Source organism: Poromitra crassiceps (genome assembly GCF_964638095.1).
Source record: "Poromitra crassiceps genome assembly, contig: HAP1_SCAFFOLD_130, whole genome shotgun sequence".
NCBI lineage: Eukaryota > Metazoa > Chordata > Actinopteri > Beryciformes > Melamphaidae > Poromitra > Poromitra crassiceps.
Genome location: NW_028152231.1, coordinates 226,015 through 251,049, shown reverse-complemented (window position 1 = coordinate 251,049; position 25,035 = coordinate 226,015). Strand labels below are relative to the sequence as shown.

The 25,035-nt window shown below is 46.0% G+C and overlaps 1 protein-coding gene across 1 annotated transcript; it reads right to left on the bottom strand.

Annotated features, from left to right (window-relative positions):
* Positions 1-2,396: 2,396 nt before the first annotated feature.
* LOC310800891 (DDB1- and CUL4-associated factor 15-like) lies at positions 2,397-21,753 on the bottom strand. The gene is made up of 13 exons (XM_083664776.1): positions 21,654-21,753; positions 20,870-20,967; positions 20,470-20,605; positions 19,646-19,752; positions 18,754-18,896; positions 18,409-18,570; positions 15,711-16,292; positions 15,483-15,574; positions 12,803-12,925; positions 10,201-10,283; positions 7,681-7,785; positions 6,486-6,601; positions 2,397-3,253 (listed from the first exon to the last, which is right to left on the bottom strand). Exons 1-13 carry the CDS (start codon positions 21,747-21,749, stop codon positions 3,198-3,200), a joined length of 1,899 nt encoding a protein of 632 aa, XP_083520902.1. The 5' UTR covers positions 21,750-21,753; the 3' UTR covers positions 2,397-3,197.
* Positions 21,754-25,035: the final 3,282 nt, after the last annotated feature.

Sequence of the window (25,035 nt, the reverse complement as noted above, 5' to 3'; positions counted from 1 at the left end):
TAAATAATACACATACATATTATCGATGCTCAATATTGCAACATGGTGCCACCAGCTCCACAAGGTGCTTATGTGCTTGTAAGGGACATTGTGCGTGGGAACACACGCAAGGGGTCTATGAGAAACCAGCCATGCAAGTCACCCATTGCCCCTAACCTCATCAAGGTAGGCTAGAAACAGATCCCAAATAGAGTGAGTTGGTCCTCGGGAACCTACGTTTCTCCATCCGTATGACAGAGGTCATGTCCGTCAACCACAGTTGAAAAGAAGGTGAAGAGGGGGATTTCCATTCCTGCAGAATGAGTTTTTTGGCAACAGTTGTCCCCTGCATAAGAGACTGTTGCACAGCCGCAGGGAAGTTCAGAGAGGACTTGGAGCAGCCAAAGATGGCGAGTTCTACACCAATAAATGTTAACTAACAAATGACAACACTTTGAGAAAAGGTTTATTTTCCACAATGAGAAAAGTCAGTCTGTGTCTTTACAGCTCTGCCTTCTGATTGGAGGAAGTCAGACTGTCTTTATAGCTCTGCCTTCTGATTGGAGGTCAGACTGTCTTTACAGCTCTGCCTTCTGATTGGAGGAAGTCAGTCTGTATTTTTACAGCTCTGCCTTCTGATTCTCATTGGTTTCAATGCAGCATAGCAGCCATGTTTTTAACAGTTTGCTGAGCCACACGCTGAAAGTTCATATTTATTAACAGCATCATCTGCGACCTAATGCTCTTCGCTCTACTCTTCTCTGATCTTCTCTTCTCTCCACTCTCCTCTCTTCTCTTGACCTGCTGAATGCTGCTAGATTAAAATGATGTGGATTCAGATGTTGAGAATTGTGAGAAAACAGCTTTATCTGCTGGCCAGAGTCGAATATTGCTGAATATAACTGCAGCATCACTGAACTCTACTGCATATCACTGTTTGAAACAGAGTTGTGATGCAGCAGTTTCATTTTGGAGACAAAGCGCGTTATTTAACATGGAGTGTTTCATGATGTTTCTGATCTGAATCATTTTACCCTTTCAACACTTGAAATTTGAATTTGAATGAAAAGAGAATTACAATGAGTTTAGTGAGATTTTCTTTCTTTTTTACAAGATGACAATAATATTAATATTGCTATTGGATTAAAAACAACAAATGTTGCTATGTTGCTTTAAATTTTCAGCCCAATCTGACCTGTAGTGTTAGAATAGAGACAGATACACATATAGTGGTATGGTCAACATTCACTACTTTACTCAGCTGAACGGATGGCCTAGTGGATAAGACATAGGACATTGTGCTGAAAGGAAGGGGCCCTGAGTTTGAATCTCACATGGTCACACTTTTTCCTTACACTTAAAGTATACTAGTAGTATACTTACTTAGTATACTACTAGTATACCGAATTGGGCCGATTTAGTGTCAAGAAGTATTAGGCGAGTATACTACTAGTATATTTATATTAGTATACTTGGTGCATAAAGTGTACTTGAGTATATAAGTATACTTGCATAAAAGTACACTTGGAAATACACTTGGTCTTTACTTAAGTTTACTTAATAAAATAAACTTGAAGTATACTTCTTTTTGCTAAGGGCTGACATAGAGCTGGGCAATATTATGGATAAAAAAATCTGTATTTTGGGCTAAATGTTCAGTTGTAGTCAAAGGCACATGTAAGATGTAGGGCTGGGCAATATGGAAAATTTGCTTTTCATCATCAATTTAGACCTCAGAAATGATGTGTCACGATATGATTCCACTGAAAGATAAACAATATGGAACTAATGCCCAATCTTAGGGTTAGGCAACAAAAGCAACTTGGTAGGGGCTATGGTATGGGTCAGGGATTGAACCAGGTGTTGGAACGGGTCCGCCACTCACAACCCTGGACCACTGCGAGGCCACCTCCAGATGGTCCTTCTTTGGCAGAACTTTCATGTCAGCAGTCATGACACCAGGGGGCATGATGACGAATCGTATTTTGACGCTCTGGGAGTGAGACTGGGTTGGTTTGGGAATACAGCTATGTTTTTTTATTATGTAACTAAATGGTGTTAAAATGCAATCTGTTAACATAATACTGTATACCGGTAGTCAGATAGTCACAATAGACAATAGTCTGAAAAAAGATATTTTTCAATAGGCTACCCTTTTCCTTTTCCAGACCTGGAAAATACTAAAATCAAATTCCATACTTGCGTAGGAACCCTGGAAATCTGAGTTTGTAGCTTTATTCTCAATAATGACGAAAATGATCTTTGCTCCCTCTAAACCTCTAGATCTTCTTCTTCATGCGACTGATTTATTTGGACCGTTTTCTTGGTCTGCCAGATCACCTACATGTGATAGATTGTCTGTGCAAATGGTTATATCAAAGCCTTTTTAAACAAAATTAAACAAATTTTTTAAACGTTTTATTTTAACAAAAATAGCCCAATAGAACATGGTCTCACTGCCATGCATGATGTCAATTGACTGGCTAAGCAGGTGACTGCAAGACCCCACTGCATTCATGACATAAAAAGACCCCCCAAAAATGGACAACGTTACAAGTGATGCAGTACGGTTTCATTTTGATAAATACCATGGAGATATAAATCAATACTGGACTTAACTGGTCCAGGCCAGACAAGAAACCACTTGTCCAGAAGCAGCAGAATCTGTGAACTTTTTCATACATATTAAACACACATGGACACCCATCCAAATACTGGGTGACATTGCCTTGTGAACACCACACAGGTGCAGATATAGTCCATACAATCAATTACACAAAAGACACACACTCGATTAACAGTACACCTTTATGTATAAAAACAAAAAATGAAATCTGAAATTTTTGTTCAGTCCAGCTATTGGTTGATGGATGCAATACTATATTACAGTACACAATAAAAAAGAAAAGAAAAAAGATTTAACCTCAAAGATTAAACACAGATCACCTCTACAACTTCGTTACAGTATTCCTCTGAGAGCATTGTTCGCTCGGTTGTACAGATTTGTCTTGACACGTGTAATAAACATGTTATCACGTGTCATTCAACAACATTAGTTTTGCCCCCAAATTAAGGTCATGCTCTGCACCAAAGATGAGGCAGTGTCGATGTGTACGTGTGTGTGTGTGTGTGTGTGCGCGCGCACAGCCGCACACACATGTGCGCGCTTGTTTCAATTTCTTTGACCGTTGTGGCCTGCTGCTGTCTGGCGACCTCCTTCATAACACAATCCAGGTGCATCGGTCGTGGTCCGTTAGCACTTGCAGGGACGAGCCTACAGATGAGAAGAGGAGTGAGATTTGAATCAGATTTCACTCTTATCTACATACGCCACAAATGCTGGTGTATGTTTGCAAATGCCATACAACAGTGAGTTAATGGCTGGGGCCAGTTGAGCACAAATCTTCATAGCACCAGACCATTTTTTATTTTTGCTCCTAGTGAAATGTTTTATGGTCACTCACGATTCAGTAGGTGGCTGGTTGGCTTGGTTCCAGGCTTAAAAAACTCATTATATAAGGTTTTTCTAAATGTCTAGATCACACATGGGCAAAATGCTGCCCCAGGGCTAGCCGCGACACGCAAGTCTAAATGGATTCTCCTTTAGAGTTGCACACGGTTTGTCCTTCTCCGTGGAAGTCAGACCCACTCTCCGAAAAGGGAAAGATACAGTTTCCGGCTACACAAATAAGCATCGTACTCGTAAACTGAAAGTTAACAAACAGCGTTGCCAGACCGGCGTGAGGGAAGACACCCGTGGCTATGTGTGAGTACTTTTGTCTTTGTGATTCGTGCATGTTTGAAGCCAGCCAGGCTTGCTTTGGGTCTGACTTCCACGGAGAAGGGCAAGCCGTGCGCAACTCTAAAGGAGAATCCATTTAGAGTTGCGTGTCGCAAGGGGGTACGGTGGTGCAGTGGTAAGCGGCTGTCGCCTCACAGCTCGAAGCTCCTGGGTTCGATTCCCACCTGGGACGCTGTGAACGCTGAAGGAATGCGTGCCCGGCCGCATGTCCTCGAGTGCCCACCGCCCGGGTGGGGTCGTCAAAAGGGCCTTTCTGTGTGGAGTTTGCATGTTCTCCCCGTGCCTCCCGGGGGTTTCCCTTATATAGGAACCGCTTCACCAAAACATGCAATATCCTGGTTGCTAATGTGGTTCCTCCTCTGGTCGTTAAGGCCGCCTGTTCGGAGGGAGGGAGGGGAACTGGTTGGAATAGCGTGAACCTCCCACGTGCTATGTCCTACCGGTGAAGCTTCCCCTGTCAGGTGAAAAGAAGCGGTTGGCTAACTGCCCATGTATCGGAGGAAGCATGGAGCCAGTTTCGGCTCTCCCCAGATCGGCAGAGGGTGGAGTAGCAACCAGGATAAATAAATTAAATTAGCACTAATGGGGGATAAAAATGGGATAAAAAAATTTTGGGAAAAAATATTATAAAAAGAAAAGAAAAGAGTTGCGTGTCGCGGTAACCCCAGGGCCAGACCCGGCCCCTGCACCATCTCAATCCGGCCCTCAACATCCTCAAAAGAAAAAAAACAACCACCCCCAAAAACTAAATAAAAGGCAGAATTCTGTTAATAAATCTCATCTGCTACAGCCATTGGATTTGTATCACAGTATATATTATATTATATCAGGGGATTAACAGGAGAAATAATCAATCACAGAGGGAGAGAGGGTTAAAAATAGGGAGACTCCAGTGAAAATCAGGAGTGTATGGCAGGAATGATGTCCAATGTGTGGTCCTTCGCTTACTTGATGTAAGTCAGTATGGCCCTCTGGAAGAAAAAAAGCCCACTCCTCCTGGTCTAGATGGAGAAAATGAATGGGGAATTCTCTTGAGAAAAAGCGGGCAGTCACTGTTGAGCTCTATTGGATTCACTGCCTGAGAAGCCTGTCCCCTCATGGACTGAATATACTTTGACTTAACATGTTTTCTGTAAAGTAGTCTCTTTATTGGATGTTTAGATTGAGTTGTTTATGATGTTCATCTAGAGCTGATGTTGAAACTTTTTCTATTAGAAACCTAAATGTATATTTTTATACTTGACTTTGTAATTGTAAAGTCTATTACAGTATGGTATGATATATGTTCTGTCACTTTGTTTAAACTTTGAAGTGATTTGATTGGCTGTAGTTTGACCTGTCACTGTTGAAGAGTTTTAATTGGCTAAAGGCTATTTGATTGTTTGCCTGACCCTGATGATGCTCTAACCACCATCAGATGATTAGGGTGTGGCCTAGCCTATAGAATATCCCCAGTGCCTGTTGTCATACTATTGTTGACCTTGAAGAAGGCCGGAGGGCCGACCCGTCACCCATTAAAACAAATGCATATGGAGCCAGAGTGTTCAACTCAAGTCTACTTCCATCAGCACCTCACTACAACCTTTGGTGTGCGTTACTTTATCTTTATATGTTAATTTAAGACAATCAGCTACAAGATTTAATACAGGGTATATGCAGGAGTCCTGAAGTTAGATTCAATACCTTTGAAGACCTTTTCCAATACCTCAATGCCACTTCTGTCACATCAGCGATAGGCGTGTAAATCATAAGTTTCATTACGATATGATATATAGTTTCTTTGGAAAACGATAGGATATTTGCTGATATCACAAAGTCTGCCACGATACGATTTGCATTTGCTTCAGGGGTCTGCGATCGATATGAGACGATATCATATGCCCATTTAACACAATCGGCACAATAGCTAAAAAATTTAATACCCCATCAAATGGTGATTAAGACTATTTAGGGCCTAAATTTTCCCTAAATTGATTATCAACTTTTGATACTTTTGAAGCCCCCGCGGATACCCTGGAAGAAAACACTTTCCTGTATTGTCTAACAGGAGCAATGCTGTACAGCGATCCAAGGAGTACAGTAAGTTATGTTTTCACAACCGTGCCTGTATGGCAACCAGATAATATTGGTAATATACATGTATTGTGTGATATTGTAATATACATGTATTGTGTGATATTGTAAGAATAGGCCTTTTTCACGGTGGCCATTTTGTGTGGAAAAGGCAGGGTAAACACAGGTGCAAGCAAAACAGTAACGAGGGTTTCCAACCCTCCAATCATGGAAGTTGGAAACTTCCATTAATTCATTAATGTTTTGCTTGCACCTGTGTTTACCCTGCCTTTTCCACACAAAACGGTAGCTGTGAAAAGGGCTTATTTTAATATTATTTAGGCTATGAATAATACACAAATTTAGACACATTTCTGGTAAATCTGACATTTATTTTAGAGACCTGGGACCGGTTGTACAAAACACCTTGACTTAAGATTTTCCTTAAAAGTCCGAGTTAAGGTTTCCATAAAATAAAATCGATTGCACAAAACAACCTTAAGTCTTTTTCCTGTTCCTTTATGGAAACCTTAACTTGGACTTTAAGGAAAATCTTAACTTAGGATGTTTTGTGCAAACCGTCCCAGGGCTTTATTGGAGGGTGTGTGTGTGTGTGTGTGTGTGTGTGTGTGTGTGTAAAGGTAAAACCCACCTTTGTGCAGAGCTTCGTTGCTCATGCGATGTATGTAGCGGGCGGTGGTCTCAGGAAGCAGCCACTTCATCACTGTGTTCACACAGGACTTCCTGTAAGAACTCCACACACTCCCACTGACAGAGAAGACAGAGAGACACGGCTTCATCAGGATGAACTGAACAGTGTGTAGAGACACGGCTTCATCAGGATGAACTGAACAGCGTGTAGAGACACGGCTTCATCAGGATGAACTGAACAGCGTGTAGAGACACGGCTTCAGCAGGATGAACTGAACAGCGTGTAGAGACACAGCTTCAGCAGGATGAACTGAACAGCGTGTAGAGACACAGCTTCAGCAGGATGAACTGAACAGCGTGTAGAGACACGGCTTCATCAGGATGAACTGAACAGCGTGTAGAGACACGGCTTCAGCAGGATGAACTGAACAGTGTGTAGAGACACAGCTTCAGCAGGATGAACTGAACAGCTTGTAGAGACACAGCTTCAGCAGGATGAACTGAACAGCGTGTAGAGACACGGCTTCATCAGGATGAACTGAACAGCGTGTAGAGACACGGCTTCAGCAGGATGAACTGAACAGTGTGTAGAGACACAGCTTCAGCAGGATGAACTGAACAGCGTGTAGAGACACAGCTTCAGCAGGATGAACTGAACAGCGTGTAGAGACACAGCTTCAGCAGGATGAACTGAACAGTGTGTAGAGACACAGCTTCATCAGGATGAACTGAACAGCGTGTAGAGACACGGCTTCAGCAGGATGAACTGAACAGAGTGTAGAGACACAGCTTCAGCAGGATGAACTGAACAGAGTGTAGAGACACGGCTTCAGCAGGATGAACTGAACAGTGTGTAGAGACACAGCTTCAGCAGGATGAACTGAACAGAGTGTAGAGACACGGCTTCAGCAGGATGAACTGAACAGTGTGTAGAGACACAGCTTCATCAGGATGAACTGAACAGCGTGTAGAGACACGGCTTCAGCAGGATGAACTGAACAGTGTGTAGAGACACAGCTTCAGCAGGATGAACTGAACAGTGTGTAGAGACACAGCTTCAGCAGGATGAACTGAACAGCGTGTAGAGACACGGCTTCAGCAGGATGAACTGAACAGCGTGTAGAGACACGGCTTCATCAGGATGAACTGAACAGAGAGCGTGGGAGGGGGAGGGGGGGGGGGGGGGGGTTCCTCACCTAGTCTGACCCTTGACCTCCGTAAGGTCACCGACACCAAAAGTGTAGCACACTCCTGTGTTCAGGTCCCAGCTGACCTGCAGGTTGGAATGGTAGGTGTTTGGCCTGGGAACAAAAAAGGATGGGGAAAAAGGACTTATTATATATTATATATATATTATTATATATTGATCAACTTCACGGCTGGAGCTCTTTTTTGGGGGGAAAAGATGGATGTGCCTTCTATACACGTATAGGTAAAAGAAATGCCATCTTGTCAATGGAATGGACTTTACAAGAATATGGAGTTTCTTGAAGGTGAGAATGTACAGTCAACTATTACATTGCTGCACTATTGTACTTTTTACTCTTATTTATTTTGTATGCTTTTTTTTACCTGCTAATATGTCATATGTGAGAACTTTACAGTAGCTCTGTTTTATAAGTTTGTGTCCATATGGACATATGGGAAAATTCAATTAAAAGATGTACTGAGGGCAGAATAATGGTGTGTATGGTTGTTTATCAAGTAGAGACAAAGAACAAAGGCATTCACAGCTATTGGCAGATGATAGGCAGTCTGGAATGGCAGATCCAGTGCTGAAGGTGAATAACAGACAGACTGACAGACAGCAGTGTGGAGGAGCGTTGCGTAACAGACAGACAGACAGCAGTGTGGAGGAGCGTTGGGTAACAGACAGACAGACAGCAGTGTGGAGGAGCATTGGGTAACAGACAGACAGACAGCAGTGTGGAGGAGCGTTGGGTAACAGACAGACAGACAGACAGCAGTGTGGAGGAGCGTTGGGTAACAGACAGACAGACAGACAGCAGTGTGGAGGAGCGTTGGGGACCTGAAGTGCTCCTCGTCAGCTGAAGGTGAATAACAGACAGACTGACAGACAGCAGTGTGGAGGAGCGTTGGGTAACAGACAGACAGACAGCAGTGTGGAGGAGCGTTGGGTAACAGACAGACAGACAGCAGTGTGGAGGAGCGTTGGGTAACAGACAGACAGACAGACAGCAGTGTGGAGGAGCGTTGGGTAACACAGACTGACAGACAGCAGTGTGGAGGAGCGTTGGGTAACAGACAGACAGACGTGTGGAGGAGCGTTGGGTAACAGACAGACAGACAGACAGCAGTGTGGAGGAGCGTTGGGTAACAGACAGACAGACGTGTGGAAGAGCGTTGGGTAACAGACAGACAGACAGACAGCAGTGTGGAGGAGCGTTGGGTAACAGACAGACAGACAGACAGACAGCAGTGTGGAGGAGCGTTGGGTAACAGACAGACAGACAGCAGTGTGGAGGAGCGTTGGGTAACAGACAGACAGCAGTGTGGAGGAGCGTTGGGTAACAGACAGACAGACAGCAGTGTGGAGGAGCGTTGGGTAACAGACAGACAGACTGACAGCAGTGTGGAGGAGCGTTGGGTAACAGACAGACAGCAGTGTGGAGGAGCGTTGGGTAACAGACAGACAGACAGCAGTGTGGAGGAGCGTTGGGTAACAGACAGACAGACAGACAGCAGTGTGGAGGAGCGTTGGGTAACAGACAGACAGACAGAGAGCAGTGTGGAGGAGCGTTGGGTAACAGACAGACAGACAGACAGCAGTGTGGAGGAGCGTTGGGTAACAGACAGACAGACAGCAGTGTGGAGGAGCGTTGGGTAACAGACAGACAGCAGTGTGGAGGAGTGTTGGGTAACAGACAGACAGCAGTGTGGAGGAGCGTTGGGTAACAGACAGACAGCAGTGTGGAGGAGCGTTGGGTAACAGACAGACAGACAGACAGCAGTGTGGAGGAGCGTTGGGTAACAGACAGACAGACAGCAGTGTGGAGGAGCGTTGGGTAACAGACAGACAGCAGTGTGGAGGAGCGTTGGGTAACAGACAGACAGCAGTGTGGAGGAGTGTTGGGTAACAGACAGACAGCAGTGTGGAGGAGCGTTGGGTAACAGACAGACAGCAGTGTGGAGGAGCGTTGGGTAACAGACAGACAGCAGTGTGGAGGAGTGTTGGGTAACAGACAGACAGCAGTGTGGAGGAGCGTTGGGTAACAGACAGACAGACAGCAGTGTGGAGGAGCGTTGGGTAACAGACAGACAGACAGCAGTGTGGAGGAGCGTTGGGTAACAGACAGACAGACAGCAGTGTGGAGGAGCGTTGGGTAACAGACAGACAGACAGCAGTGTGGAGGAGCGTTGGGTAACAGACAGACAGCAGTGTGGAGGAGCGTTGGGTAACAGACAGACAGCAGTGTGGAGGAGCGTTGGGTAACAGACTGACAGACAGCAGTGTGGAGGAGCGTTGGGTAACAGACAGACAGCAGTGTGGAGGAGCGTTGGGTAACAGACAGACAGACAGCAGTGTGGAGGAGCGTTGGGTAACAGACAGACAGACAGCAGTGTGGAGGAGCGTTGGGTAACAGACAGACAGACAGACAGCAGTGTGGAGGAGCGTTGGGTAACAGACAGACAGACAGCAGTGTGGAGGAGCGTTGGGTAACAGACAGACAGCAGTGTGGAGGAGCGTTGGGTACCTGAAGTGCTCCTCGTCAGCGTTGGGGAAGGCCAGGAGTAGCAGGCCGATGTTGATCATCACAGTGTTGGTCTCCGCACACACCTGATACACACCAAGTACACACATTACTGCAGGGTTTTGCACCGGGGACCTGATGTCAAACCCCATGACTTCCCCATGACTCTCCTTCACTAAGTCCGAGTGCTTCCATGACCTAAACATGTGAATGTTTCCAGCTCAGTTAGAAAAGGAACAACCAGTCTGGTTTCCGCTACAGTTGGGCTTACTGTGGAGAAGTGACTGCACTGCAATATACAAAAACAGCTGAAAACAATCTAATGCAATGAATGTGTCAAACAAGTTGAAAATACATCCTGTAGTAAAGTGACTGACTGGTTTGTAACATTCCTTGATATTTCCGAACGTCCCATGAGAATTGATCAAATTGCCTCCAACTTTCTCAGTCTGGAATGTACCATGATATTACAGACATTTCATAACCAATCGCAATCATTGTGTGTGTGTGTGTGTGTGTGTGTGTGTGTGTGTGTGTGTGTGTGTGTGTGTGTGGTTGTGTGTGTGTGTAGCTAACTGAAAAAACTACTGCAGGTCTGATTACTTGAATAGATTTTTCTTCTTTCTTTCTCACTTTGATAAAAGTCCAAACAAAATGTATGTTGTTCTGAAAGACAGATAATACTGGCTTATCATGTCAAGGCCGTAAGACACTACATTTTCCATCGAGGTGAACCTATATATAGATAGACAGATGGACAGTCACCCATTGGTTTCTGGACTCCTGTTTTGAAGTCGAGTGTGGCCGTCGCCATATTGGGCTTCTTGTGCAGCTCGCACGAGACGGCACGAGACCAGGTGGAGCCGCAGCACCACCTGGTGGTGGGCCGTGATCGGCACGCTGCATGATCACTTGACAGACGACCTGTCAATCACGCCCAAAACATTGTCTTTTCTATTGTCTATTTTACACTAAATGGGTGAGTTATAGGGGTGTCACGATATTTCGTCGCACGATATATCGCGATATCGAAGCGTCACGATATCGATATCGTCAGAAAAAAATTATATTGTAAAAAAAAAAAAAAAATTGCTCCTGAATAATAATAGAACAAATTTAGCAGAATCAACACGCATGAGTGAGGGGGTAGACTACTACTGGCATGGCAAAACAGCTCAAGGGGTACATAAGATTACATAAGTTTAGGGACCATTGAGCATGAGTTATTTAAGAAATAGATTGTATACTTTATTTTTCTTTCACCATGCAACAAACATTTAGTTTGTGACAGTGTGACACATTCTAGTGCAAGAGAAGCATTATCTTCCATGTTGTTTTCTAGTTATTATAATAACAATTTCCAAAAACAGCATTTGTTTTGTATTTTGTGTATTTCAAATGAAAGACTATTTTTCCAGTATTTTCCCAGGGCTCCCTTGACAAGGGGTTTCGATTTCAACGGGACTCACAGGGTTAAATAAATGATAAATAAATACATAAAAATTATTTACTTTTGTTAAAAAAATATTGTTAAAATATCGTATCGTATCGTTATCATGAACCCAATATCGTGTATCGTATCGTGAAATTAGTGTATCGTGACACCCCTAGTGAGTTATATAAAAATTCACCCTCTGGACAGTTGTTATGAAAAGTGAAATAAGCTATATACCGGAAGAGCAAAACTGTTTTAAACCAGGCTGTAAACATGCTTAATCCTGTTGTAAATACGGGCATTTTAACATGGGGTGAACGGGGAACGACTCCCTTTTGGAGCCAGCCCTCAAGTGGCCATTTGGGGAACTCTAGGTTTCAGTATCACTTCCACAGCTTTCCTCTGCCCGAGCCCAAGCTTGGCGCCTGTGTGAAACATAATTATAGTGGACACTTAAATATGAAGAAATTAATCAAATCAGAGCAAGGTGTGAGGGGGGGGGGGGTGTGGACAGATCTGAGCAGATTGAGCAATGACTCGCACCCACTCCACGGCGTGCTAGTCAAACACAGGAGTACGTTCAGTGAGAGACTGATTCCACCTAGATGCAATACGGAGAGGCACAGGAAATCATTCCTGCCTGTGGCCATTGGTCTATTTAATGCCTCTCTTAAAAGAGCACCTCGGAGACGCTCAGTCTCCCTGAGACTGAGCCAGCCGATAGGTTAACTGTGCCTGGCTGAGCCACGTGTAACGTATAGGGCAAGCCGACTTAATATAAGTCCAGGGTGCAATAATGATAATTGGCACGGAATGTATACTTACTCTACGTATTTTTCTTCTTTGACATATTCTACTTATTTTTGCTTCTATCGCATTTACTACTGTTATTCTATGCTATGTTGTGTTCCTATTCTGCTTATTTTGCTTAATATCGCATTTACTACTGTTTATTTTATGCTATGTGTGTTCTGTGAGCGAGCTACTGTAACTTGTCCCAATTTCCCCCCGGGGATCATTAAAGTCTTTCTGATTCTGATTCTGATTGATCGTAAAAAAAAATACAAATACAAATACAAATAAAGATAATAAGACAAAAGAGAACTGTACTATGACAGAGAGAGACATTGTGTGTGTGTGAATGTCTGGGTATGTGTGTGTGTTGTTGACCTCTAATATCACAACATCATAGTCGCTGAAGGAGCAGAACTGGGGGGCCCAGGCAGCGTCGCTCCTGATCACCTCATTGATGAGATACTCAAAGTCCAGAGTCAACTGTTCCACACGCACACTCTGCAAGAGACAAAAACACATGGCCCTAACTCACACCTGTTCTCCAGCACCACCAGTATCAGGAGAAAACACACACTCATCTTTTACAAAGTTTCTTCCCATGCAAAATGTAGGAGCCAAACCTATATTAGATCACTTGTATGGTTTTTCCTTCCTTATCTTTACTGTAACTGACTGAAACTTTTATCACAATTTTATTGCAGTTAATGTCTACGGTTATTTGTGTAGGTCAGTGGTTCCCTAATCTCTCGAGACGGACTTTCGACTTGCATCAAAAATCTGTCTGCAGGCTCCGTCAAAAGGGGTATAACAGCGCTCGCACGCATGCTGCGCTTTACCCGATCAAAATGAAGTGAACGTGACCGGTGTGTAGTCAAAACTGACCATTTTCAACGTATAGCAAGTTGCTACTTGCTACTAGCAACGAGCTACAGTTGTTATTGTTGTTTGTTCATAGCGACGGACGGATTTGAGAGCAACACGCAGGAAGCGGAAAATAAATCCATTAATGGGCGGAGCCGGTCGGTTGGAGCCAATGGCAGAGCTTGCAGGAAGCGGAAAGGGATTTTCTTCCGCTGCCGACCGCGCCTCTTGACTTCCTGTTGCACCACATTGAAACGGGGCTGCTGCCCCCAGAGGTTAGGGGTTTTGTTTTGTTTTGTTTAACCGATGGGTTCCCAGATTGGTGGTTCCCAAACTGTGGTCCGCGGGGCTCCGCCTGGTGGTCCACCAGAGCATTGCATTTTATTTTTTCACAGCCTAATGTTGGCAGTTGTGTGTGGGCGCACGCACGCGTGTGTCTGTTTTGAACCAGTAGCCTTATGTTGTTATTTAGCCTTTCTGATGCTATTGCATTGTTAAATCAGCAAAGTACATTTTATGGGGGGGGGCGGGGGGAATCTGCAGTGGAAGTGGTCCCTGGGAAATGTGGTTTGGTACATAGTGGTACTTGGTCTGAAAAGTTTGGGAACCCCTGGTGGAGGTTATAAAAATCACACCCAGGTGGTGAAGTAAGCTGTGCAGGTTTAGTACACTAGAGCTCATTTATGCTCCATTTTTGTCCGAAAATAAAGACATCAGAAAGCTCTGTCTGTATGTGTATCTGTATTTAACGTTGAGCATAATTGGGCCTTTAGGCTATGTATGTAAGCAACTGCGGAATCAATGTGCCACTGAGCTTCATTAACAAGTGCAAGTCACGCTGATTCCAATGGTGCAAAACCGTGTTGAAAGCGAAGATTTATGTGTTTAAACGCTTTAGCTAATCGGCTAATCTGTGTGTCGCACTGATGAGCTGCCCCTCTCTGTGTGTGCGCGCGTGTTTCACCGGATTTGAGCGGCTCTCTCCATCCATTCACTGTCGACCTCGGCCGCCCACCGAAGCGCTCTCTCTCTTTCTCTCGCTCGTGGAGCGACCTAGGTTACATCCCCTCATGCTAAACACAGACAGACACGCCATGTCTCATATAGAAACAGCTGCATGTCTCATATAGAAACAGCTGCATGTCTCATATAGAAACAGCTGCATGTCTCATATAGAAACAGCTGCATGTCTCATATAGAAACAGCTGCATGTCTCATATAGAAACAGCTGCATGTCTCATATAGAAACAGCTGCATGTCTCATATAGAAACAGCTGCATGTCTCATATAGAAACAGCTGCATGTCTCATATAGAAACAGCTGCATGTCTCATATAGAAACAGCTGCATGTCTCATATAGAAACAGCTGCATGTCTCATATAGAAACAGCTGCATGTCTCATATAGAAACAGCTGCATGTCTCATATAGAAACAGCTGCATGTCTCATATAGAAACAGCTGCATGTCTCATATAGAAACAGCTGCATGTCTCATATAGAAACAGCTGCATGTCTCATATAGAAACAGCTGCATGTCTCATATAGAAACAGCTGCATGTCTCATATAGAAACAGCTGCACTGCTTCAAAACAAGTACGGTAGATGGCAGCAAAACTGTTGTCTTGCATCTTAACATTTGTTTTACCTAGTTATTCAACTTCTCTGTTCGATATTAAATACCACCTTGTCGATTCACCAAGAGTAAACAGATGATGTACTTACAGGGTGAGGGTGGTGTTTTTTTATGCATTGCTCAACAAATCCTATGAAAATAACAAAATCAGCAAAAACACGTCAAAGAGACATGCCGTTGCTCTGGGCAGCACATTTCATCATCACAATGCACCGGGACAGCTGACTTTTTGAAGAATTTGTTCCCATTTGAATTTGATTGGTAATAACTACAACAGCCTGACTTTTTCGTGGTGAAACAGTGATTTTAAAATGTAAGCCATGTCTTTGTGAGCTGTATTTCAAGGTTTTTTTGGCTTATAATTGGAGTGAATTACTTCCCGCTTGACAGCTAAAAATGGTTCGTGGGAACTCGGAATGTAATGGGAGTAAAGTAAACTCAATGTTGATTCTGTTATTTCTCATAGTTGTTGACGGTAAGCAACGCGTTAAAAACATCCGCCTTATCCTTGGGATACACTGTAACTAAATGCCAACGAGCAAGTCCTGGCACCAAAACAAACCTGGCTGTTGTGTGGCCCCGTGACCAGCTGTAGGTTCCGTCCCTTCAGATCAGTGACTGTGAAAGGCAGCAGGACCTTATCGTCTTCATAGCCTAGAGAGAGAAGTAGAGGATGAGAGACACACACCAACCGGACAGCTTTAGAGTTGACCTGATATACGTTTTTTTTTTAATTATCTTCTCTCTTTCTCAGTTTCTCCCTCCCTCCCTCACTCACGCCCTCTCTCACCTCCTGCGTTCTGCTCTGTTGCCCCCGGCTGCTGGAGGCGGTAGTGCAGGCGTGTGTAGTTGACATACCCGGGCTCACTGGGGCCTGCCTCCTGCGACGAGGATGAGGATGGGGTGGGAGGGGACGAAGACGAAGACGAGGAGGAGGCCGGGGTCATCACCTGTTCCGAGCCCTGCGGCAAACTGTGGCTCCCGCCCGACGTCGAGGGTTGTGGTAAACTAGTCCATCTCCGAGGGGGAAGGAGAAGGGACGAAGCCGTACGTGAGGACGTACGAGAGGACACATTGTCCACGGCACCGTCCGCTCGTCTCCTCTCTCCCTCTTCGTCATTTTCTCTTCCTCCTCCCTGGGCCCGCCTAAATAGGTCGGCGGCAAACTCCCGGGCTCGCACGACTGCCTGCGACTGGCTGGGAGACGGGGGGAAAGGATCGGGCCTGCCGGACGGCGGTGTGGTTCCGGGTGATCCCTGAGGTAGCACGGAAAACGAGGGTGATGAGGTAGAGGAGGACGACGCAGAGGCTGGAGCTGACAGGGGAGCTGCTCCCTTTGTGTAGAGGATCTGAGATGACGGAGCGTGCTCGCCTGTGAGAGACAGAGATAGAGGATCTGAGAGGACTGAGCGTGCTCGCCTGTGAGAGACAGAGATAGAGGATCTGAGAGGACTGAGCGTGCTCGCCTGTGAGAGACTGAAGCCGTTTTCCCACATGCGTACCGGAAAATTACCTGTAAGTCAATATCGGACATTTCCCTTCACACTTCGGCTCGCGCATATGGGAATCTATCAGCGAATTTGCCTGTATGTTGGGGGGCGGGGCGGCACTACAGAGCGGGTGGGGAGTGACGTGTCGGCAAAACTCCGAATGGTGAAATAAGTTTGCTTGTTTATCCGTTCACCTGCGTCGCGTTGAAGCACTTTTTACAGACTGGCTTCGTTTGATGTGTCCGGGCTTGCCTTCGCTGTCGGCAACGTAAGCAAAATACTTCCACATTTCGCTTCGTGCATTTGCTTCGTCTGTGTGCCTGTCGGGCTGTGACTGAAGGAGGAGGAGGACTGTGGCCACAGAGAGCGAGCAGGCAGCAGAGAGGAGAGGAGAGAGGGGAAAATCAGCACGCCCACACATTATTATCACAAGATCATTTCGCCAGTTTGCTTTAATGTGCGCTAATGATTAGATTATGCCCGCTGGAACATTAAGCAACGTGTGTACACCTCGCCCATGAGAGTGTCGCGGGAAATGACTGGACCCGTTCTACACTTAAGTCCGCTATCGCGCATACCGCTCTTCTGACTGCCTCGAAACTGGTGAAATCTCCGCGATGACGGGGTCGCGCTTATACCGGCACGACGACTTTCTCACATGCAGGCATTAGACCACGTTCCGGTCATTTAGCGGTACAAAGCGCATGTGGGAAAAGGGCTTCCGATACACGGCGAGGCAGGAGCCTCACTGATCCAGCAGAAAAAGGACAGAAATATTGACAGAGAGAGATTTCTGAAGAGTGCTACTTCACAGAAAGAAAGAAAGAAAAGTATACAGAATAAATTAAATAAAAAAAACAGACTGAACACCTACAATCATCCCAAAGTTATACCCAGATTTCTCCTTGTGCTCGTTTTATATTTGTTTTGGTCATGCAGTTGCCTCTGTGTTCGCTGCAATTTCCCCCCAAAAAACACAAGAATGCCTCTAATTGGCTATAATGGCTGTTTAGGTATTGCCCCAATGAATGCACGCCCTACGCACGCCTATAGCCCTAAGCCTCGGTTAACAACACCAGGCGCTACTCAGAAGCAGCGCTTCACGGAAGCTGGAGTGCCACGCGACACCAGTCACACCAGACGCCATCAGCCCCGTGCCGAGTCTCAATCGATCCCTGTTCCTTGCACGCATGCAGCTTCGCTTCAGCGTGGAGCTGGCGTGATCAGACTCGCCTGTTAACAAGGATGCTGATATGAAACTGCTTCCGCGCTGTGTTGCTTCAGCGTAGCTCTGGTGTATGGTGTGTTCGGGCTGTAAGTCTATATTTGAGGGGACTTATTTGGAACTAATATAATGTATAAAGTAGCCTACTTTACATTTAAAAAATTTTTTATTACAGTATACTGTAAATTTGCATACCTTCAGATATTTTAAGCTCAATAAACAGATATATTTGATTGGAATTTATCCCATTTGTCCGACACACTGAAATCTGGCAGGATACGTTGACCGGCACTGTTTTTTTCTAACAGAAACCCTAGGTAGAAGTCCGCTACAACGCGACGACCCCACCTGAATAAATTAAGTTTTCGTAGCTAAAAAAGTCAGTCCAATGCACATCCACACTCAGACAGAAAGCAGTCAAATGAAAAATCTGAACCGTCAGGAGAGCTGAGGAGATTGGGTTTTCTTCTCGGTGGAAGAAAGCGAGAAACAGACACAAACGGAAGGGGAAAAACAGGAATTGAGCCGACAAATATCTTCTCTTGTAAAATGCCTGGTGTAATTGTTAACACCGGTGTTGCCACACTGTTGCATCCCTCTATCTGTTTGAGACGTATGCATCGTCAGTCCTGTCTACACAGCTCTCATGGAAAATGAATTAAAATTAATGGAGACAGACAGACGGACACAACGGATCAGTGTGACTGCTGTCGTAAGCTAAATACAAACAGCGGGAGATACAGAAATGTGATGATACTACTGTGTGTGTTTACCTGGGCAGAGGGAGATGCCACAGGCCACCAGAGAGTAGCTGGTATTTAACAGGATGACCTGGTCCTTCTTCAGCTGGAAAGCTGGCTGGAAGGTGGGGAAGGGATACACCACCTGGTACCTGCTGTGGACCACATAGCCATGCTCCAGACACTCACCACTTCCTGGAGAGAGAGCAGGGGAAAGAGAAGACAGAGAAGAGGACACAGGTTTGTACTGTGTATGTTTGTGTGATCCACTGCATATGGTAGAGGTTGTTAGGTCCACACGGTAGTGTGGTGTTTGTGTTGCGTGTGTAGTGTGGTGTTTGTGTTGTGTGTGTAGTGTGGTGTTTGTGTTGTGTTTACCTGTGCGTATAGTAGTGGCTGAAGGTATGGGACAGCAGTGAGAGCAAGGTCTAGGAGGTGGCATGGAAGCAATGGTGATATAGATGTCTCTGTCATTCTCATCACTCAGGATCAGTTCCATCAGGGCTGAGCTTCTGCGCGTACTGGCAGGTGGACACACACACACACACACACACACACACACACACACACAGACACACACACACACACACACACACACACACACACACGTGTAGTCTCAAACCTTGCTCATAAGTTATCATTTTATATAGACCTTATTCGCTAACCCTGGACGGCACCATATTGTTGACATACTGTCCTGTGCGCACACAGCGCTGCAGCTGACAACTAGTAACAGCCTTATTGTCGTTTCTGTTCCATTACAAAATAGCGATGGTAATGACAGCAATAAAGAGTTGTTGTTTGTATGCTGCCGTTAATGCCTGTAATAAATAAACAAAAGAACGAGGTGAACAGGCTTTGCTGTGAGGAGCTGTCAGAAAGTTTCACCCGTCTCTCCCAACTATCCACACACATCTCCTGTGCTGCTGACGTATCCCCAGTCTTGCTCCCTTCGTGTCTGAGGACGGTAGAGATAGAAACAAACCACAGGGACTGTATTGCTGTCATTACTACAGCCATGCCTAACGCAGGTCACCATCCGAACACAATAGGAACGATACAGGTAACGCTACCGGCGGCTAGCTTCCTATAAACACTGCTCTCACATAGGTTGTCACATAGAGCTGCAGCGCTGTGTCGACAATATGGCGGCAGTGGGCGTGCCTGTACGTGAGTGACGTCAATCGAATAAGGTCTATACACAACACAGTTCTAGCAAAATCAGCTTCCTTTGACTATTGATGGATCGGATGAGTTTATGATGTCTTACTTGAAGCCAAAGATGACAATTTTGGACTGGTCATTTGGCCACTCACACACAGAAAGGTACAGGTCACTGTAGATCTCCTCTCCTGCAAAAAGTCGCACATGGTGGACCTGGAGAGAACAAAGAAAAAGAGAGGCAAGAAGAACAGATGAGATAAAGGACAAGATATCATTACATTCACCTCACCTCTAAGGGGACATTCACACCAAAAGCGTTTTTTTCAGTCAGAACACTATGAAAATCATGAGAGCGCTTCCATTGTGCACAAAACACAGCGCACGGAGCGTTTTTTTTCCCCTGTAGTCGCGTGCAGTACAGATCAGAACTCAACGACCACAAGGACGGTAGCCAGCTGGTTTTGTCTGTTTGATGTTGTTCACAGTCAACATGAAAGCCAGATTATTGCAAATTCTGGCAGCAGCCGAGGTTGAAAATCCCTCAGGAGGAGAAAAGGTAGGATGAGTGAAAAAGACGAGCAGGGCGCTTTTCCACTAATGCTCAACTTTTTTCAGCTTTAAAACACCCACAGCGCTCCTCCAAAAACAAAAGACGCCACCAGCGCTAAACGCCAGGTGCGTTCATTAAAAGAGGAGCACGTCTAGCGTGTCCTTACATAGAGAATGAATTGCAGAAAGACGCTGGCAGCTCCAAAAACACTTTTGGTGTGAATGTTCCCTTACATAACAGTCGCACAAACATGAATCGTCTATGATTATAATGCATGCATCCTGCTGCATGCATGGTAATACATCTAATTTGAGTCTTCCATTCTTGAATACATACACTCTGGCCCTGGTGCCATTTCAGGTAGTGTGTAAATGTCTTGCCTGTTTGAGTCTGCTGTGCAGGTTGAACTCCCACCAATAGAGATGGTAGGTATAGAAAGAGAAATCATCATCTCCACAATCATTGGTGTAGGACAGAACATAGCGCCCACATTTGGTGAAGCCAAGAAAGACGTGCCTGTAACCAAAGAGGTAAGAGTATGCATTACTGTGATAAAAGGAATGACAGGCTCACATCATGATAGGATATCAAAGCAGTTTAAAGACAATCCTGATTCACACGGTAAAGACAAAGACATGTTTTGTATCGAGTGGAGTGGACTGAATGTGCATCATAGAGCATATCACAGTACTGTCTATAAGTATGTAAGACAAATCAAGGTAGGTCTGCATGCTTCGTGTCCACAGACCTACTCACACACACAGACACAGACACACTGACCCTGCTCTGAGAAACTCCTCACTGACAATGTTCTTTAAGGGGACACACACGCGAGGTGGGAGCTTCCTGAACAGGCGTTGAGAAAAGTCCCCCGACAGCTGTGGGACAGAAGAGGGATGGGTACATGTAGGAACAAACTGAGGAAGCATAGAAATTGGTTAAACTGAACACACAAGGCCTTGGTAATATATTGGCATAAGTTCAGTAACGTTACTGATCCTGGTTTTTGATACAAGCAGCTAAGCAACACAGGAAGTTCCCATTCACTGTCCAGCAGAATAAGACATCGAATAGGTTTTGGGCCTGTTGAAGTCACTTATTTATCAAGTCAAAAAGGTGCAGTCTGAAGGCTACATTTGGATTGTTGAGCTGCCAGAGAGCAGCCAGCGTCGACTGAGCAAAATACCGCAACGGAACGTTATTTATTAACATTAGCTTTACTAGCTAGCAAAGCTAACAAGCTAAGATTATCCAGTTGCACTCAGCTGTCTCTGAGCCTGGCTAGCTAACTAGTAATCTACCTCACTAAGCCACAGACACCAATAAACAGCGCTGGAAACGACGAAATGCAGGTTTTCACAATTAGTCACATGAATTACACATGCCACGCACGATCAGTCATCTCAAGAATCGTGGTTATTACGACTGTATCTTGAGTTATCTACCTAGCGTTAGCTAGTTAGCAAGCTAGCCTCTAACATTACAGAGGCACTGAGGACTCCTCAAGTGTCTTTCGCTCGGCTCGTGCATTACGCTACGCCACATTTTGTGGGTTCACGCGTACCTTCCCACGCGTGAGAAGCTTGACGACATTGTCTTTATGCTTTCTTTGAGATTTCAGTTTTTTATCGTCCTTTTCTGATTTCGAGCTGGGCGCCATCTCCCACTGCACCGTTTTCTAATGTTGGAGACAAGGCCTTGCCGATTGGCTGAGTCTGTAGAGGACGTCTCCCATTGGCTGGGGGGCACATCACTAAAAACAAAGGCGGGCACAGCAGAGGCGACATCCTATCTCCTATCTATAGTGACCACAAAGGCAATTATTGTATGTTATCGCTTTCACAGTATATAATTGATATTTTAACAGACTGATATGACTTAGAATCAATCAATCAATCAATCAGTTTAATACATGTCCCAGACGGGCACTTTGGTTCACATCAGGCAGTAGTGGTTATTACACATCATTACTAGTTTGAGAGTAGTAATAAAGGCACACTTCAGAATTATAGTAACATTACTAGTTTGAAAAAGTAATAAGGCACACTTCAATATTATAATACATATCCATTTGTTGCGATATGTACAGATTCCAAAAGACCATCTGCTCCCCTGTCAAGTCGCCGCGTGCGCAGTGCCCCGGTTATGGGTCTTACATAGAGTAAGCAGCTAAGAAATACAATGCTGTCAAAGACCACACAATAAACGACTGTATTTGAACGTTTTTATTGTTTAGTATTTAAAAACAAGCAGTAAAAAATCAGCATACAATAACATCTTGCCTTGACCCATGGATATCAGCTGGTGTTGTGTGGACCAGATCTTGGGCGTGTATGGCAAAGGGGCGTCGGGACTTAAGGCGCTTGTATTGAGGTGTTTCTGTGACGATCTTGTGGAGGAGGTGGGTTTTATTTGTTTGTGCCTTTCCTCACTGACAATGTTCTTCAAGGGGACACACACGCGAGGTGGGAGCTTCCTGAACACGCGTTGAGAAAAGTCACCCGACAGCTGTGGGACAGAAGAGGGATGGGTACATGTAGGAACAAACTGAGGAAGCATAGAAAACTTTTGAGGCTGCCGGTCATGCTCCTCCACAGCATTCCACGCCTCGAGCACCCTGTTTCTCTGCTGGCTGTTCAGCAGCAGCTCCTTGTCCGTCAGGCCAACCTCCACCAGGGCGGCACAGAAGGTCTCCAGCTGCCGAAAGCCGGGCAGAGGGTTGGCACTGCAGACATCCTCCTGTAAAACACACACGCACGCACACACACACACACACACACACACACACACACACACACACACACACACACACACACACACACACACAGAGACAAGTAGGTAAGTTCCAAAGCATACAATGTCTTGGTTTTCAGCAGTAACATTTATCACTGTATTGTCTCCTATCAGTAGGTACTCACAAAAGCAGGAGGGTTGACCGTGGCAGTCTCGTGGCTGGTCAAGATGATGCCGGGCTCGACAGCAGCATCCAGGTGGCCTGGATCATCCTCCTCCTCGCTCTGGTATGCCTCGTCTGCCTCGCCGTCTGGGTCGGCCTGCCCAGGCTGGACCACCTCCTCCTCAGGGCCGTCGTTGACGATGCCCTCGAGTGAGAAGGGCTCAGACTCCCCCGTGCTCTGCCGGAAGAGATATTCCAGGCCAAGCAGTTCATCTGACTGGACGTCAGCTGGGACCCGGAAGTTCTCCTCCACTGTCTCCCCAAACAGCTGCTGGCAGTGTGTGTTGAGGCGGTTGATGAGTGGTGCAGAGTACACCCTGTGGTGCCGGCCTTTTCCCCCAAACACGGCGTCTGATGTCCGGTCAGAGTTCCACCGCGCGATGCCACTGATTAGATAGACCTGGTAAGGCCTCGCCGCACAGTGGGGACCTGAACATCACAACAACAGGTATTAAAGGAATGATACAAAAGGGACATGTGTTGTCTTTTTGCTGCTAGCTTAAACCATTTTTCTCCCCACAGATTACCTGGAATCATATGGGGCAGCGACTTGTGGAACCCCTCCAGGCTGTTGCTCCCATGCAGGCCCTTATAGAAAGGGACGTCCACACCGTTGATGGTCGTGGTGCGGGCGACCCGGTACATGGCCATGCCTGGTGGGTCCTGGATGCATTCCAGGTGTCGCTGCTGGCTGGCCCACATCTCATCAATGGCAGCTGTAAACACAAAACGCACAAACATGCATGCATATGGTGAGGTGGCCGTTTAGCAAGTATTTACTTTGTGTGTGTGTGTGTGTGTGTGTGTGTGTGTGTGTGTGTGTGTGTGTGTGTGTGTGTGTGTGTGTGTGTGTGTTCAGTGTGTGTGTGTACACAAGAGTTAACCTCGCGTCACCAGGCTCTTCTCGGCGAGAAAGAGCCTGGCTCCCGCCCACAATTGATTTTGTCACCCTACTGGCTCCGGCCTAGAGCCCGCCCTAGACCGGATGGCAGCGTTTCTAGCTCGTCAACTTTCACGTTAACTTGACAATTTGACCCAAGTATCAGAATCCTCTTTCACCGTTTTGACCGGTGTGTCAGGCGGTGGTGGCGGAGATGCCATATTGCATGAACGTTTTGTTTTATGTAACGCTAGCTTTGTTTTGATCAGACTCTAGTTTAGGTAACATCACCGCGTCAAGCTAACGGCAACAAAGACGTTGTTAAGCGCATTGCCATCCGGTGTTAATTCTGGGTCCGGGGTTTACGCCCCCATGACAAAAAGCGGGGTGGAAGGTGCCCAGACTACACAAGAGTGGGTATTTTTTTTTCTTACCAGGGGACTTGAAGAGGCTGACGCCGCTCTCGTCAAGCCCTGCTGGACCCTTCAAGTCCTCAATGATGAGGTGGACGAGGCGAAACGTCTCCTGGGCACCGAGGGTCACTCGCCGGACGTGATGCCTGAGCTGGTCCCGGGAAATGTAGCGCCGCACCACATCCTCGTCCGTCACCACCTCCATCGTCGCTGGGTCTCTGGCCCTGACAGCCGTGATGAGGAGCTGGAGGTCCTGGCGGTTGTAGGCCAGCACTGCCCCGGCCAGCGCAGACTTGAAGGGGCCGTACTTGGAGTGGGCCTCTGTCCGCAGAGCAGCATCAAATCTGTGGAGCCAATGGAATATGTCCAGCCTCACCACCATGCCGTTGTCCACCCACAGCTGGAAGAGGGTCTCAAGGGCCGTCGGACCCTGTGCCTTGCAGCAGCCACAATCTATGTAGAGGATCTGGGGGACGGGCTGATCGGCGCGCCTGAACCGCTCCATCACGCCGTGACACATCGGCCTCAGCTTCTCCACGGACTCTTCGCAGGTGAGCACGAAGGTCACTATCTGGGAGTACTCGTTGCAGATACTGGTAAACCACTCCGCCGAGCCCTTGCCCTCCCCAGATAGCTTCTTCACCACCTGCAACAAAACAAACAAAAAAACAAACAAATGAAACAATTTTTAGTTTTG